Source organism: Phyllosticta citribraziliensis (genome assembly GCF_038025025.1).
Source record: "Phyllosticta citribraziliensis strain CPC 17464 chromosome Unknown J3D65scaffold_12, whole genome shotgun sequence".
Classification (NCBI taxonomy): Eukaryota; Fungi; Ascomycota; class Dothideomycetes; order Botryosphaeriales; family Phyllostictaceae; genus Phyllosticta; species Phyllosticta citribraziliensis.
Window position 1 is genome coordinate 602,192 of NW_027117349.1, and position 16,000 is coordinate 618,191.

General features: G+C 57.4%; 6 protein-coding genes across 6 annotated transcripts; 3 read left to right on the top strand and 3 right to left on the bottom strand.

Moving 5' to 3' along the window:
* Positions 1-32: 32 nt before the first annotated feature.
* Positions 33-2,957, bottom strand: J3D65DRAFT_671279 (uncharacterized protein; the record flags this gene model as incomplete). The annotated part of the gene is made up of 1 exon (XM_066803379.1): positions 33-2,957. The coding sequence occupies one exon, from the start codon at positions 2,955-2,957 to the stop codon at positions 33-35; it is 2,925 nt and encodes a 974-aa protein (XP_066651315.1).
* Positions 2,958-4,053: 1,096 nt separating this feature from the next.
* J3D65DRAFT_637778 (uncharacterized protein) lies at positions 4,054-5,026 on the top strand. The gene is made up of 2 exons (XM_066801546.1): positions 4,054-4,201; positions 4,271-5,026. The coding sequence occupies exons 1-2, from the start codon at positions 4,175-4,177 to the stop codon at positions 4,742-4,744; spliced, it is 501 nt and encodes a 166-aa protein (XP_066651316.1). The 5' UTR covers positions 4,054-4,174; the 3' UTR covers positions 4,745-5,026.
* A 1,440-nt stretch (positions 5,027-6,466) lies between these two features.
* On the bottom strand, positions 6,467-7,810 carry J3D65DRAFT_637782 (peptidase A4 family-domain-containing protein). Its single transcript, XM_066801547.1, has 3 exons — positions 7,305-7,810; positions 7,099-7,243; positions 6,467-6,990 (listed from the first exon to the last, which is right to left on the bottom strand). Exons 1-3 carry the CDS (start codon positions 7,559-7,561, stop codon positions 6,526-6,528), a joined length of 867 nt encoding a protein of 288 aa, XP_066651317.1. The 5' UTR covers positions 7,562-7,810; the 3' UTR covers positions 6,467-6,525.
* A 1,738-nt stretch (positions 7,811-9,548) lies between these two features.
* J3D65DRAFT_647966 (ferric reductase like transmembrane component-domain-containing protein) lies at positions 9,549-11,323 on the bottom strand (the record flags this gene model as incomplete). The annotated part of the gene is made up of 2 exons (XM_066802363.1): positions 9,549-10,672; positions 10,720-11,323. 2 exons carry the CDS (start codon positions 11,321-11,323, stop codon positions 9,549-9,551), a joined length of 1,728 nt encoding a protein of 575 aa, XP_066651318.1.
* Positions 11,324-12,562: 1,239 nt separating this feature from the next.
* On the top strand, positions 12,563-13,890 carry J3D65DRAFT_116814 (uncharacterized protein). Its single transcript, XM_066793783.1, has one exon. The coding sequence runs from the start codon at positions 12,964-12,966 to the stop codon at positions 13,804-13,806; it is 843 nt and encodes a 280-aa protein (XP_066651319.1). The 5' UTR covers positions 12,563-12,963; the 3' UTR covers positions 13,807-13,890.
* On the top strand, positions 13,891-14,959 carry J3D65DRAFT_116815 (uncharacterized protein). The gene has a single exon (XM_066793784.1). The coding sequence runs from the start codon at positions 13,975-13,977 to the stop codon at positions 14,803-14,805; it is 831 nt and encodes a 276-aa protein (XP_066651320.1). The 5' UTR covers positions 13,891-13,974; the 3' UTR covers positions 14,806-14,959.
* The last annotated feature ends 1,041 nt before the right edge of the window (positions 14,960-16,000 follow it).

A 16,000-nucleotide genomic window follows, 5' to 3' on the forward strand; every position in this document is an offset into this window, starting at 1 on the left:
TACCCAATTCTCATCCCCGTCTGCTTTTTGACCTACTCCACACGCTGCTCCGGCTGCTCCCGGTCCAGTCGCTCGTCGTAATAGTCTCGCGTGTTGCTCAGCGTGTACTCGGGCTCAGTGTCAGAGTTGTCGGCGTCGGCTTCAGCGTTGGCGTCGGCGCCATCCTCGTCGTCTTCGTGCTCCTCGAGAATAGTCTGGAGGCCATCGCCGTCGTCGTCGCCGCCGTCGTGCGTGGAGGAGGAAGCGTTACCACTGTCTTTGGCAGGTTTGTCGTGCTCTTCGTCGTCGTCGCCCGACTCGTGCTCGTCGCCGAAATATTGTGCTTCCTTGAGATTCTTCAGGTCAGGCTGCGACGCCTGCCGCGCCTGCTCCTCTGCCTCGCCTTCTCGCATGAACTTATCGAGGGAGCGCTGGTTGTGCTGCTCGTCTTTCTTGTTGATGAAAGCCTGGCGTTTCTGGAAGGCTTTGAGCTCTTCTTTGCGGTCTGCTTTGGTTTTTTCGTTCTGCTGCTGCTCTGTCTTGCCTGCTTTGACGAAGTCGTTGACTTCTTGGGCGGTTTGGGCGATTTCGGCCTCTTTGACAAAAGACTGCGCGTTCGACATGACTCTGAAGTTGGGCTGTGAAGCTTGCTGCGCTTGCTGCTCTGCCTTGCCCTCTTCGATAAAGTTGTCGACTTCTTGAGCCGTCTGGTCAACTTCATCCCCCTCCACAAGAAACTGCGCGTTCGACAGGGCTTTGAGATCCGGTTGCGACGTCTCCTGCTGCTGCTTCTTTTTTCCGTCTTTGACGAACTTCCGCAAAGCGCGAGCGTTGAGCTGCTCATCTTCCCCGTCGACAAACGCCTGGCCTTGCTGAAAGCTCCTGAGCTCTTCGTTGCCGTCCGATCGAGCCTGCTGCCGTGCCTGCTCCGCCGCCTCGCCCTCCTGCACGAAATTCTCAAGAGTGCGGAGGTTGTGCTGTTTGTCGGCTTTGCTGGTGAAGTCCTGCGCCTCTGCCAGCTTCTTGAGGTGGTCGGATGGCAAACGGTTCTCGTCCTCCTCCTTCTGGCCTTCCTGACGAAAGCATTGAAGCTCTGCAACAGTGACGTGCTCGTCGCCAAACTGCTCGCCCGCCATCCTTGTGAGTTCCCTGCCTCGTCCCGTCTGTGCCGGCTCCTTGCCTTTGCGCTGGCCCTCGGGCTTCCAGGGCACCGGCGCAAGGAACCTTGGCACTTCTTCTTCCGCCGCGCGGCAGTCGGACTCGTCGATGAAGTACTGCGCATCGTCTAAGTCTGCTAGATCGATGGATGGGGCGCTCGGTGGCGAGCTTTGATTCTCGTGTTCGCGGTCGTCTCGGCGGAGGGAAGGCTCGGCGGCGTCGCTCGTCTGCGGCGAGCTTTGCTCCTCCTCGCCTTCGTTGCTGTATTCGCTGTATTCGCTGTGGGAATAGTCGGCGGTCTGATCGATCGGAAGCGGCGAGCTCTGCTCCGCCTCGCCTTCAGGGCCATCTGCGCTTCGGGAGGACTTGTCGCTGTGGGTCGAGTGCGGCGAGTTCTGCTCCTCTTCCGCTTCGAAGCCATCTCCGCCATGAGAGGGCTCGGCAGTCTGGTGTGTAATCTGCGGCGAGCTCTGATCGTCAACGTCACCCCCTTGGCCATCGTCTTCATCCTCGACTTCCTCTTCATAATCAGAATCGTAACCAGCCAGCTCATCCGCTAGGTTCGGGCCCTCAACAGGGCTTGTAGGACTGATACTAAAGTCGACAGACCCCCTTTGCCGCTCGAACGAGCTGTGGGTCCGTTCGCCATCTTCTGTTTGAATCGGCGACTCAATACCGAGCTCCTGAAGCGGCTGATGAGCAACTATCTGGTCATTAGCAGGGCTCGTGGGGCTTTGAATCTGGTCGACTGGGGGCTGCTGCCGCTCGGGTGAGTTGTATTCCTGTTCGCCATCTCCCTCGGCGTCAATGTTGTTGTCGCCGTCTTCTTCCATGCCCTCCAGGTCCGAGGCCAGGGATGTGATTTCCGACTGAGTGTCAGCTGCGTCGATTTGCTGCTGTCTATCGCCCTCTCTCCACTCGTCCAAGATCCTTTGGATGTTGTCTTCGTGCATAGCCTTTACTGCCAACTGCTCTTCGATGACAGCAAAGTGTCTGCGCATTTTGTCAAGGTAGTTTTGGCGCCTTATGTTATCTTCCTGCGGGAGTCCTTCTTCAGACTCTCCTTCGGAGTCCGCTCGGTAGGCGGCTTCGCGCGTCGGCTGCTGGGTTGGTCGTGTTCGCTGTTCATTCCTTGCGGCCTGAATTTGCCAGTCCAGCCAGCCGTGGAAGACGTCGCTGCAGATTAGGTAAATGTGATGTGCCAGCTTGGCCAAAAAGAGCGACGAAGGCAAAAACCGGAACGGCAGTCCAACCGCCTGCGATGCGCGCTCCACCAATTGATCCAAGGGCTGCAGCGAGGGCAAGTAGCCCACCAACGGCGCCAACACTGCAGAGAGTGCTTCCACGGCATGTTTTCCACCCTTTGTGTGTTCCGCCAACGCCAGAGTAACTATCAAGGAAATCCAGACACATGCCGTGATGATCCAGGTGCGTGGCTTGACGGATTTGGCCTTTGGATCATTGAAAATTCCGAAAAGAGCGCAGAGAAACAGCAAGTAGGGTATCGGTGCTACCAGCGGTCCAAAGCACATGAACCTCCAGATCTCCGACGGCGTAAGCAATGTATGGACTGTCTTTTTTGCGAGGTTTGGCCAGACGTGAGGGTCGCAAATGAAGACTGCTTTGGAGAACAAGGTGGGGTATTTTGCAAAGTCGGGCCGCCTGCTGGGGTGCGTCTGCTGGAGGACGAAGTAGAGGTGAGACATGGTTTCTTCGGGCTCCTCCAAAGAATGTTTTGCAAACTCTTGAAGCATGAGGACGAAGTTTGCCGAGCGCCGGCAAAGTTGAGAGGCCGAGGCGACGAAGCTGGCAAGGAACATGTTGACTTGAGAGGGGCCTCCTGTCAAGCGGTCCAATCCAGCTCGAGTTGAAAGTGTTTCAGAGAGTGTCGCATCCACGACTGCCGAAGAGAAAGTGGTGTTCGATGCCTTGGAGACAGCCGGGGCCTGGGTCGCGTGGCAAAGCCCAAGAGATGGAACAAAGGCCAAATGTGGCGGTTTATTGTAAAGGTCAAGGTTTGGCGGCCGTTTTTGGACAAAGAGGAGTCGCGGTGAGAGGGCGTAAGGTACTGGTCCAGAGTGAAACTGTCTAGCGTTCGGATGGAATCAAAGGGCTGCCAGGGTAGTCGTAGTCGGATTGTCTGGATGTCTGGATGTGTTCGTTGTTCAAAAGACGCTGTGTGTTAATTCGACGAGGATGTTCACATTGGTCAAAGTGAATCGAAAAAGGCATTCCCACCAGAAGTGAATTTTGCTAAGGCGGAAGCACCGAAAAAGAGTGTGGGCACGGCGACGACAAGATTCACAGATTTTGAAGACTAGCATCATCTCCCCACGTTGAAGAAGTACGACGACAAGGGAACAAGGACAGATTTTTTCGGTCAACACGAACAGGACGAGACATTGGCAGAAAGAACTGACTCATCTGGCGCTGAGCGATTGCGACAGGAAGTAATTGTTCCATATCGGAGGACTCATCGGCTGGAGGCGGGGAGGTAAGAAGGAAGCTAGCTGGAGGTGTAGACGGGAGGCCAAGGAAGTGAGGTCGACCGGAACATTTGGCGCCGACGGGCCGTCGACAGGCATCCGTCCAGTCCGATGGCTGGCTGCGCTGAGGTGTGTGTGGGGTGCCGGGGTGGCTCGATTGCTTCAGCAAATGCGTGCGCATCAGGTGGCAGGGGCAAAAGAAAGGAAGCCACAAAAGCAAACGGAGCAGCAAATAGCAAAACGAAGAAGATGAAGCGAGGGCGACAAAGAGGGAAATTGGAAATTGGAAAAGGAAAAAGGAAAAAGGAAAAAGGAAAAAGGCATTGGCTAAGAGAGGCCAAGGGCGGCGGGGCTGTGCGCGCGGCGAGCCGTGCGGTGCGGTGCAGTGCAGCAGTGGCAGTGGCAGTCGCTGTAACGACCTACGCTGCCGGCCATGTTCTTTTTTCTTTTTTCTTTTTCCCTTTTTCCTTTTTTTCTCTCTCTCCCTCTCACGCCCTCTGCTCTGGCTCCGTCGCGCCCTCAGTCCGCCGTCCAGCCCACCGGCCCTGGCCATGCTCAGGTCTGCTTGCTTGCCACAGGTTTGAAGCCCCGTCAGACGTAAATTAGCACGCCTGCGTGCGCGTCCACTCCACCGACGCATACTCCAGCTTGATAACCCGCCATCGCTGCTCTCCTCCGCTTCGACCTCGCCTCATGGCACCACTGACCTCCTCTGCTGCTCCATCCGCCACCTTTGCGACCCCACGCCCCCAAGACGCCGCCGCCCAGACCTCGTCGTCGCTCTCTCAGCCCGCCTACTACAACCACCAGCCCTTTGCCCACCATCTCAACCCATCCATGCACCACCATCACCACCAACATACACAACATCTCCACCAACCACAGACCCCCTACGCACTCCCTCCCCACCAAACACAATCTCAACCCCAAATCTACCATCAACCACACCAACAACCGCAACAACCCCAGCAACAACAACAGCACCAGCGCCATCGTTCCGGGATGCCCGCCGCAAGAAATACAGCCACCACCCAGCCTCAATCAAATCCTCAATCAACTGCTCAATCTCAATCTCGAACCAAGCCTCAGTCATCGTCCGCGCCCAACGCCGGCCCAGGTGACCCGCCCAAGCGCAAACGCGGCCGTCCGCGCCTCAACATCAGCGACGAGGAGCGCGCGCGCCGTGCCCGCGAGCAGCAAGCCGCTTGGCGCCGCGAGAACCGACGGCGCCGGGCCGAACGCGAAGCCGCCGTCAAGGCGCGGCACGAAAGTCTTCAACCGCAGTCAGATGCCGTCAACGGAAGCAATGTAGATGTGCAGCAGCAGCAGCAGCAGCAGCATCATCATGTCCAAAACCAAGGCCAGGCCCAGTATCACCAAGCGCAGCATCACCAAGTCGGCGGCGCCGCGGGCGATGAGGACGCCGAAGAGGAAGAGCACGGGACGCATCAACCGCCGCCGCCGCCGCAGCAGCAGCAGCAGTCGCAGGCGCAACGGAGAGGCAAAGGTCGTGCAACGTCATCCATGAATCGCAGTCCGTTTTATGGCAACGGCGGCGCTGCGGGAGCGGGGACGGCGGCGACGGCGAGCTGGGGCAACCAAGAGGGAGCATCAGCAGCAGGAGGTGGAGTGGGAGGGCAAGGCGCCATGCTGGGCGTGCCCCGGAGCATGGGAGGGTACCAGCAAAGCCAAACCATGGGCGGAGGAGCAGCGGGAGCCAACGCCAGCAACACGGGGAGCTACCTGGGCTTCAGCGCCTCGTCGATATCGCAGCCGCAGCAGCAAGCCTCGACACACGACCACCACCATCACCACCACCAAAACCACCAACAACACCAACAGCACTCCTCGCTCGTCGGCCCCGGCAGCCTCGGCAACGGCTCCACCGGCCCAGGAGGCTCCTCCGCGCTCCCCATCTGGCGCGACATCGACGTCAAGCTGCCCGTCGCCGGCGACCTCAAGGTGCGCACCGAAGCCGCCGACTTTGTGTGGAGCGGCAAGGTGCCGGGCCGGCTGCGCGTCGTCTTCGAGCCCGCGCCCAACAACCCCAACCCCGGCAGCTCCAACTCCATGGCCAAAACCACCGCCGACGGTGCCGATGCAGCGGACAGGGACGCCGAGGGCGATAACGATGCCGAGGGCGTCGTTGTGGATGACGAAGATCCGGATGGCGTTGTTGACGCTGCGAATGGCGTTGTCGTGCAGTGGAGTAGTGTTAACGGTGTATGAGCGGGCGAGCGAGCAAGCAGCGGTTGTTGTTTTTTACTTGACTGCCACTTTTCTTTGCGTATGGAGTAGATGGTCCGGACCGGATCGGATCAAGTCGGATGGTATGGCGTTTACGGTCGGCTTGACGGACGGACAGACGAATGGCTACTGAGCGAGCGAGCGGGGCGTTATTCACACAGTTTTCGGAAAGCATGGGTGAGCGGACGGGTGAAGGAAAAACGGAAAAAAAGGCAAAAGGACTTGGGGAAAGGACTGTGTACCTGGACCGGACATGCATATGTGGCGAATCTGCTTAGGGGGGACTCTGGAAGGACTGGATTGGAGTGGGACTGGCTACTGGCTACTGGCTACTGGCAGGCAGGCAGGCAGGCAGGCATTGATGGATGGATGGATGGATGGATGGGGGTAGGCTTGTTACAACGGTCACGGATACCAAATATGGGGCTCGGTTACATGGTATGCGGAGTTAGAGGCATCACTTGGTTGGTGTGGTCATGGGCGTAATATATCCTCTCTTTTTCTCTCCCCCCCTTTTCCTCCCTTGACTAACAGAACAGCGGTGGCTCTGGCGACGACGGACACGAGGCGTTGGCTTGGCTGGTTTGAGTGAATTGCTGCGGACTTTGTCAATCCAAATAGAACTGACGTGCCTCCAGTTCAAACCCCCTTGCCCTCACGAGGTTCCAGTTTTGCCGCTGCCGCCCTTTCCAGCAGGAGGCGGCACATCGCCCGCCTCAACCTCGGACACAAACCTAATGCTCACCGAGTTATCCGTCCGCGACGTCTGCAACTTGTATGCCTCCTGCTTCACGATGCCGGTCCCGGGGCCGTACGTCTTGCCATCACTGCCCGTGACGACGCAGTCGGCGAAAGTCAGCGTGCCAAAGTCCGGCGGCGGCATGGCGAGCCCCGTCTTCGAATCGATCAGCGACTCGACGATCCACTCGGCCGAGTTCTGCAGCGACTTGGTGCCGGCCGGCGCCGTCAGCGGCCGCACCAGGCGCTGCTTCGTGTCGGCGTTTTCGAACGTCAGCGTGCCCGTGGTTTCGCTCGTCACGTCGATGCGCAGGTGCAGCGTGTGGCCGAAGCGGATTTGGAATTCTTGCTGCGTGAGCTGGTGCGGGTCGATGGGGTACCACTGTGCAGAGGCGAGGTTAGTACGTGTACGTCGTCGTTTGCGTGTGGAGTAGGATGGGATGGGATGAGATGGGAGTGGAATTGGGGGTTGGGTTGAGGGTTTAGCTACCTCCTCGACGGCGTTCACGATGAACGTCTTGCCGTCCGGGACGGTCAGTTTGGCGCCGTCTTTGTTCAAGGCCAGCACGATGCCGCCCTGCAGCACGTCCTCTGACGACCCGTACAGCCCGTCGATGCCTATCCAGGCCGCGATCCTTTCACGCCCTCGTCAGCCGCACAAACACATCTACAGAACGGAAAACATGATGAACTCACCCATTTGCGTCGCCATACTGTGGCTGGTCACCCAGCTTAAAACTGGGCACTTTGATGGTGGTGGAGATGGACGTGAACTTGACTCCGGCGGGTGCTTTGAGCGCGACGCCGAACCAAACGGGGACGTCGCCTTTGGACGAGGTGGATCCTTTGTCAGACTTGAGGTCGACGCCTCGTGGTTGGACTTTGCGAGTCCCAGGAGCGGCGAGGACTGTGGTCGCCGAGAGGAGGGCAACGAGGGCAGCAGTGAAGTACATGGTGGTGGTGGTGGTGAGAACGTGGAATCTCGCAAGGAGAGCGACACGCCTCCATCAACGTTTCCTTTGGTCTCCAGCTGTCTTTTATACATCATCCACCCGACTCGGAAGGAGGCTCTACTCGCAAGGAGGCTCTCACGGCGAACCAAATCAAGCGCTTTGTCTCGCAGCACAGGGTATGGATTCTTCGGGCGGGAAGAGGGTGATCCCAGACACGCAATAACAGCACCACGTTAATGGCGAAAGCTGAGCCTCTTCCCAGCAAACCATTCGTCGCGAAGCTCGTCGACATTCCCCAAAGAGGTCTCGAAGGTTGTTAATCAAATGCAGCTTCAAACCTCCCAGGCGCGTCCTCGGGCTGTCATTGCCTTTCTAGCTGGAGGTATGACCGATATGCTCGCAATAGCCAACGGCGGCGGCGGCGAAATTGAGCTGGTTGTCTTTTGCGTTTCCATGGGGAAGACATGCGAAATGAAGTAGGCTCTGGGAGAAGGAAGTCAGCGGTTTGGACTAATCGGATCAGAGGTGATGATGCGGAGAGACGCTTACTTTGCCAAATGGCGTCAAGTGTTGGCTTTGATTGGAGATGCCATCCAAGACTGCTGCCAGGGACCATCGCTCGGGCTGCCGGACCGCCGTTCGGCTGCCGACCGAATTGATTCGGGAGGGGGTACCTAAATTCTTAGCCGAAAGACTCGGATAAAGGAAGGAGCTGGGAGAGCAGCAACTGAAACTGCTGGAGAGAAAATCCACCTCGAGCATACGCAGCAGCCCGTGGCCGGATGTATCCATTGAAGATTGACACTGCCAATCGCGGGCGTTGGTCGCTCAGGAACTTCTCCCGAGATCCCGAATATGGCGACGAGGAAGGCAAGAGAGGTGCGAGTATAGGCTTCGCAAAGAGATTGGTCGACACGTCCACAACCACCAGTGCGTCTGTTGTTGGTAAAGTGCTGAGTACGTATCGCGCAACCGCTTCTACTTTCGGTTGCTGTTGCTAATTTCAGCCCGCAAAGGTTGATTTGATTTGTTCGGCAGTCCTGCTCGCCAAATTTCAAGCGGCTCTATACCTATTGGGTTCCAAACGACCACAGTGGAAGCAGGAAAGCAACCAAGTTCGAGAGTCCAGGGAGCAGAGAACAATAAACACTGTAAGAACCAGAGATGCCACGCAAAGGCCGTTATTGACATGTAGTCTGTCTGTCTGTCTAGCACGCCAAAACAGAACCGAATCAAATCGTCGCCTTCAACTTCTACTGCACCATCCCATCTTCCTCTTCCGTGGACACCACTGCCCACCTCTACTCCAGAACCAGTACCCGCCACGTACGCCCTTATCGACAGCATCAATCCAGACCTCACGCCCTTCGTCTACCTGCCTGCCTGACTGACAGCAAAAGGAAATGAGCAACCAATCACCATGTGACGCAATAGCAACATGCACGCACGCTCGATCATTGACGAACAAGGAGACACAGGAAAGCAGAGCAAAAAAATAAAGAGAAGAAGCAAATCCTAGTTTGGACCTAGAAGGTTCCAAGATTCCGAAACGGTTTGTGCCGCGCATGCAGAGCTCGCTTGCTTGCTCGATTGATTGCTTGCTTGCTTCTTCGTAAGCGAGACGAAAGGAATGTATGTCTGTCGATTAAATATTGTACAAAGAAAACATTGAATTCCCCATCAGAGGATGCGGGCAGCCGATGTTTGATTGGCGGAATGGCGTCGTCAGAAAGGTGAGGCGGCGTGGGGTGTGCTGCCGGAGGCAAAGGGCTGACGTCGCGATGTCGCAGGAGCATCGGGAGCGCAAGGAATGGGTGGCTGCAAGTGGACGAGAGCGCATTGTTTGGGGGCCATCATCTCATGCAAGGGGCAGCACCCCAGCGCCGCCTCTGAGCGCGTAGTGAAGCGCAACGCAACCAGTGCAACCAACGCTGCGGGCAGCACGCGTAGCACACGGCAGCCACCGACTCGGCTAGGGCGCACCGCGTTACCACGAGAAGGCCTCCTCGAAGAAATCCACATTCCACCTCGTCTGCCGCGTGCGCACGGCGAATCTGACGTCGTCGGCCAGGCTGCCCGTTCCGCACACGGAAACGGCCGCCGCGCCCACGCCTTCGACCATCTCCTGGTCCACCAGCGCCTGCACGTTGGGCTTGCCGGGGAACATTTGCACGCTGCTCGACGGCGAGTGGATCTCCTTTGTGCTGCGCGGCCGCGTCACGAAGAGCAGGATCTTGAGGACCTCGCGTCGCTGCGGCATGCTCAGGATTTCCGTCATCCAGGGGCGGATCCACTCGAGGTGCTCGGGCGACTGGATGATCCAGACAAGGGTCAGGCGCCGCACTGCAGCAGTCTTCTTCGAATAGGCGTCGACCAGGTGTCGCACGTGAGGCACCTGGTGGGTGATGCCAATGCCCGCCGCGAAGAGCATGACGGTGCCATACGAGTCGAGGTCCTGGAAGCCATAGGGGCCCTCGGCGATGGCAGACGTGACAAACTTGCCGCTAGGGCTGGCCTCGGCCTTTTGCCAAAGGGTGTTTGTGAAACCGGTGCGACGGCGGACAAGGAGGGACACAGTCTTTTGACGACGATCGATGGACTCGATATCGACGGCTGAGCCCTTTTCTTCGACAAAGGAGCTGTCATTTTCACTCCAGGACAGAGAAAACGGGTGCGACGTCCACCAGCCGAGCTTGGGCATGTAGAGGTAAATGTGCTGGCCGGTACGGAACTTCCAGGGACGCGCAACCTTGAGGTTGATGCGCAGACACTCGCCGGGGAGGACCTCGACCTCGGCCTGGGTGCCGCCGTTGCCAAAGTTGCGGAGAACGATCCACCAGAGGCGGACGGCGCGGTCAATGACCCAGATGGCAATGGTGCCCTGTAGGAGGGCTAGTTGGTTGGGGAGCTCGCCGACCTTGAGGTGGATGTAGACGCCCGCGACGGCCAGAGCAGCAAGGAAGATGTGGAAGTGGAGGAAGAATTCGTAAAAGGCATGACGGAGGGGTCCAGCTGCTTGCAGGAAGATGACGAGGAAAGCAAGGGTGCCGATGGTGCCCCACAGCATAAACTGGCTCGTGGACAGAGAGGATCCAAAGTGCGACCATCCAGCTACTGCTGTCAGCAAATACGGCGTCAAGAGATAAGGAGATGCTCACATGACTTGACCGAGGGTACCAGGTATGCCAGGGTGTGGGTGAGGGCCTCGATGACGACGACACGGCCGATCCAGCGGTGCAACAGGTTGTACGTGTCGTATGGGATACCAGTGAGCTTGAGGAGGATGTTGTTGCGGCCGGCCAGCAGGAACAGAGCAAGCATATTCATGACGGCCAGGTTTCCAGAGCGGTTGCGGAGCATCTTGGCGACAGCCATGGAGCTGCTCCAGTCGATGAAGATGACGCAAAAAGCAATGTTCATGCCAACGTAGGCGGTGATGTAAATGGTCTGCAGGCGGTTGGGTAGGGAGCCGACATTGATGGCCGAGGAGAGCTTGTACTCGCGGTGGTGACGGGTGCGGAACAGGGGCGAGTCGAAGAGATATCTCTTGAATTTTCCATAGTACTCGTTGGGGGCGTAAAAGTAGCGCTGGGCGGGATTGTTCAAGCAGGCGATTCCACGGACGTAGCGAGTAAAGGTGATGCAGACAAGCCAAATGGTCAAGGCGACGGCGCAGGCAACCCAGGTGTATCCGAGGTAGCCCATGACCCTAAAGTCGTCCTTGAGGGCCTTTTCGAGGGCGGCCATTTGCTCGGGGGTCATGTTGCCCCATCGGCGGGCAAGTTGGTGTTCTTGTTCGGCGGCAGTGGCAGTGGCCAGGCCGGCGAGGCCCAGCAGCACGAGGTTTTGAGCAGACATGTCGGCGTGTTTTTGTTTTGGTTGGAAAAGAGTCTATGGCCAGCAGTAGACTTGGGAGCGAATGAGGACCTGGCTCGCTTGCGAGCAGGGGAATGGGGATGGAAAGCTCAAGAAGGTTGGCAAGCCAGCTTGAGAGGACGGGAGAATCAAGAGGAAGAGAGCGAGAGGATGGTCAGAAGGTAAAAGGTTGGCGCTGAGTGAGGCGCGAAGGAAGCGGCAAAGGGGAGGCGATGGGATAAACGAAGGTGGGTGTGTAATGTCTTGAAAGGCGCACGTCTTGCGGCGACAGAGGACGAAGAAGAGAGGATCATCCAGGGCGTCGAGGACCAGACGGACACAGGCCATGGAGTCCTATTTAGACGTCGGCGAGAGGCGGCGCTGTGATTGGCCGTGGGGGCGTGGAAGCGAGCGACGGGGCATGCAAGGCGACCGCAGCCAAACAAGACCAGAGTGACGCGTCGGGTGCTGGAGCTGGAGCTGGAGCTGGAGGCTGACGACGGTATCTCTTCCATCCATCCACACAGCGTCCATCTTCTGCCGCCGTCAGCGCATCCCGCGTGCATTCTCTTGTCTTCCGGGTGTCGATTCCTACGGTACAGCCAGCTCAGCTTGCGTTGATGGATGCAGCCGGGCGGGCGAGACGGCCCCTTTGCCGACGACAAACCAACACCAACGTGCGGTCGATGTGCAGGTGATGGCCAGCCAGGTCCGTTGTTAATTCAAGCATGCCCACTGCACTGCCCTTCCCTGCTTGCTTGCTTACTCCCTCGTTGTCGCATCCTTGCCGCCCAACCTGTCGCGACGGAAGACCCGTCTCAGCAACCCTGCCCTGCCCTGCCCGCGCCATTGGGCCGCCCATCTTTCTTTTCCTCCACTCCACTGCACTCCACTCTCCGCGCTCTCCTAATTTGCTCTCCAAAATCCTCATCTCAGGCCCGCAAACGGTCGATCCCCAGGGGTTCGTATTTCGGTCCACCTCACCAAAACAACACTCGTCCAGCTCTGTTTCACCTCGTCCATGACTGACGTCGGTTTTTCCACCACTAGTCGCGTCAAAACACCACGACACGCCCCTTGTGCTCTAGCCCCAAGCCATTTGCCCGACTTTTTTTTTTTTTTTTTTTTTCTTTCTTTTTTTCGCATCAACGCCACTCTCCGTCGTCATGCGCAGCATCCCTCGCCTCTCGTCAACCAATTCTGTTTCAACCTCCCCATGTGACGCCGACGGCCCTTGGGAAACACCTCCATGCACGCCAGTCTCTAGCCTCCCGTCGGCTCGGGATCCCAGGGCGAAACCTACTCCACCATCCACCTCCGGACCCTTCTTTGGGCTTCGTCGTAGTCCCGTTTGACTGCACACTGCCGTCATGCTGCACACGCCCGTTGTCCACGGGAATTCCCGTCGCTTCTCTCCTCGTCCTCGTCCTCGTCCTCCTACACCTCTGCTCCATTCCGCCAATGGCCGCTCGACGACAGGCCCTTGAAACCACTGCCCACATCAATCACCAAACGTCTCGCTTCATCAGTCGAACCCATCTTATCTGATGTCAGCTACTGCTTCAAGATTTAGCCGACCACTCAACAACCTCGAGCCGCACAACACCATTCTCCGAGACACGAGAGCGACGGATCAAGTCGACAATTCCCCGCCTCGATTCCTACCCCAGTGTCTGAAAGCATGGCCGGTGCTCACCGCTGGGCTGCAATCACGCATTCCCCGCCACCAACTTGTCATTTTTAGCTCCCCCAAGAGCAGGCCTACATGGGCAATTTGGGATCCGGCTCGCCCAAACAACTGCGGCAGTTCTAGGGAGTGGCTGGCTAGTGGCAGCGTTGGACCGACGCCAATCCCGGATTTGGTGCGGCCACCATCATGCGACACCACGGCAACCGCTGCTCGGCCAAACATTAGCTGCAAACACCACCTAGCAGCTAGCAATCTGCGCAAGCCGTTGGCCCAACGGCTGCAATCGCGCAATTCGTACGTCGTGGTGGTCGCATGGCATGGAGCCAAACCAAACTCCAGATTGACTCGAGATAAGCTCGCCGCGAGCACCTGCAGCCGCCAGCCGGGCTTGCGGACCTGCGTCGTCGAGACTAGGGATCCTGTGCTCTCGACCCTTTGGGCCTGGCGTCGGCTGTGCTACCGGCCAAGCAAGCCAAGCCCTTGGTCCCTGAAGGGACCCCATGTTGAAACCAACTGCCTGGCTCGTTTGCTCCTCACCACCGCCATATGTCGTGGGCACCGGCACAACTTCCCATGTCGGCCGTGGCTCGACGACGGCCTTGGGTTGCTTCTAGACCTGATCGAGATGGCTTCTTCTTCCTCACTCTTCCACCGTCGGGCGCCGCCTCGTACGACACACCCAACACTAACCGACCTCTAGTCGTGGACCATCTCAACCGAAAAACATTGCTGCCAATCTACTCGGATGCGCGGCTACATTGCGGGAGACATGTTACCGGTCTCCTTTGATTGTCATTCCTGCGCACGCACATCACTCATATAAACTGCATGCCCCTTATCTGTTTTTAAATTTGCTCTTCTGCATGCAATGCCAAAAGGCACCACCACCGCACCGCCACCGCCTGCAGCGTGCCTGTCGCTTCATCTAAGCGGCATCAAAGCTGCGTCCCGTTGTGCGACAAGCCACAGCTCTCGCCCTCAAAGGACTAGATTCAAAGAGACTCGCACAGACACAACCTCCACCAGGCGGGTGTCAGTCTTGTTCATTTTCCTGGTTGGAGTCGCCTGTCGTCGTTGCGCCATTTTCCCCACATGTGCGCTGCTCACATGTTTGTGGTCTGCACACTGTCTGTACTCTCGACGTGTGGCTGCAGTCCTGTTTTCCCCAGACAGGCAGGTTGTGCTCCCCTCCTCCGCCTCTGTGCCCGCATCCATCTCCATTGCGTCACACTGTCTCGACCATTCCCCGGTCAGTGGACGCAATAACTGGGCAATCTGGAAAGGGCGGCCGAGACTTCCTCAGAGCGCCCGTTATACGTCAAAAAGGCAACCAATGCACAAACCGTACGTAGATGCAGAAACCCCCCTGCTACCAAGCTTTGTGGTTCGGTTGGTAAGGTGTTGGTCAGCAGTCGCTGGTATCACAGACGGTAGGGCTTGTCTTTTCTGTGGCTGCGTCGCCCGATTGTTATGGATGTGTGAGTTGTGCCTCTTTGCTCACACAACCACCACCATCACCACCACTGGCATTGCCACCTGCAGCTCCTCTACCACATTATCGTCCCCAACTGCATTACGATCGCGATCTCAATCCAGATCTTCACCGCTCGAGCTCTCTCCAGCGCCTCGTTCAATTCCTCCTTCACCCCCCCCCCCCCCCGCCTCAACCCCCTACGCCCCTTTCTCACCCGTCTCTTGACACGTACACAACCACCACCACCCCGAAAATCCATTGAAGAGAGACCTTCGATTGGCATCGATCGATCGCCAACGGGACGATCTCAGAAGGAAGACGACCGAAAATTCCAGGAAAGGGAGTGCTACCCGTCCTCTCCCCCTCCATTCCTGCGTCTACGTCTGCCTGCAGCTACAGGATGCAGCCGCACCTCCACATGTTGCTCCACCTGCGTGCTGCAATCTGATCTTTCATCTACCTGCCTGCCTGCCTACCTAACGACAGGGCCAGGTAGGTGAGTGGGTAGGCAGTGCACAGCACGGCATGGCCTACTAATCTATCAAGCAGCCATCGAGCCAGCCAGCCAGCCAGCCAAACCCACCTGCAGATGTGAGCGCCTCTGGAGAGCAACAATTGATACCGTAGATTGATCGGTCGAATGCTGCGCGTTGTGCATGGCCGGACTGACTGCAAATGAAATGGTGAGGTTGAGATGAGTCGGTGAGTCGGTGAGTCGGTGACGTGCTGGCTTTGTGCGCTGCACGTTGGTCGGGCGCGTGATGTTGCCTCATCCCTTTTTGGCCGTGGTGGTGACGGTGGACGAGTAAGGTACACACACAGCACTGGCAGAGTGCGGTTTGAATGGTTGGTTGGTTGGTTGGAAGGATGCGATGGCCATCTGGCTGACGGACTTGCTTCTGATTGCTCAATCTACCTCTTCGGCGACATTTTCCGGTGGTGGTGAGTCGTTCTGTCCGTCTGTCTTCTACTTCTTTCATCAGTTTCGTTGGTTTGTCTGTTCCTTGATCAGTCAATTGAATAAGCGCTTTTTCCATTCCTCTTGATGTACGTCTCCGTCTCTCTCTCCTCGTCTCTCCATCACAGCTCCCGCCGACTTGTTGAACACATCCCATTTTTTCGCTCCGGCGCGCCTCCCGTCCGGCAGAGAAAGCACTGAGCCGTCTTCATTTTCTCAATTTCTTCTGAGGCCAGAGATGAGGAATAGTGAATGTCAAAGATAAGCATAGGAGAAGTCTGCTGGCTGTTCCTCTCCTTTCAATGTGCCGTACGACTTCAACTTGCCCTCATTCTGTTTGTTCCTGTCTTTTTGATTCCGACTATTACTTCCTCCTTCAACCCAAAAACACTACATGTCATGTCACGACCACTGTCACTACTTGGAGATGGCAAGATGAGTCCTGTTCTTGGCAGCTTTCGT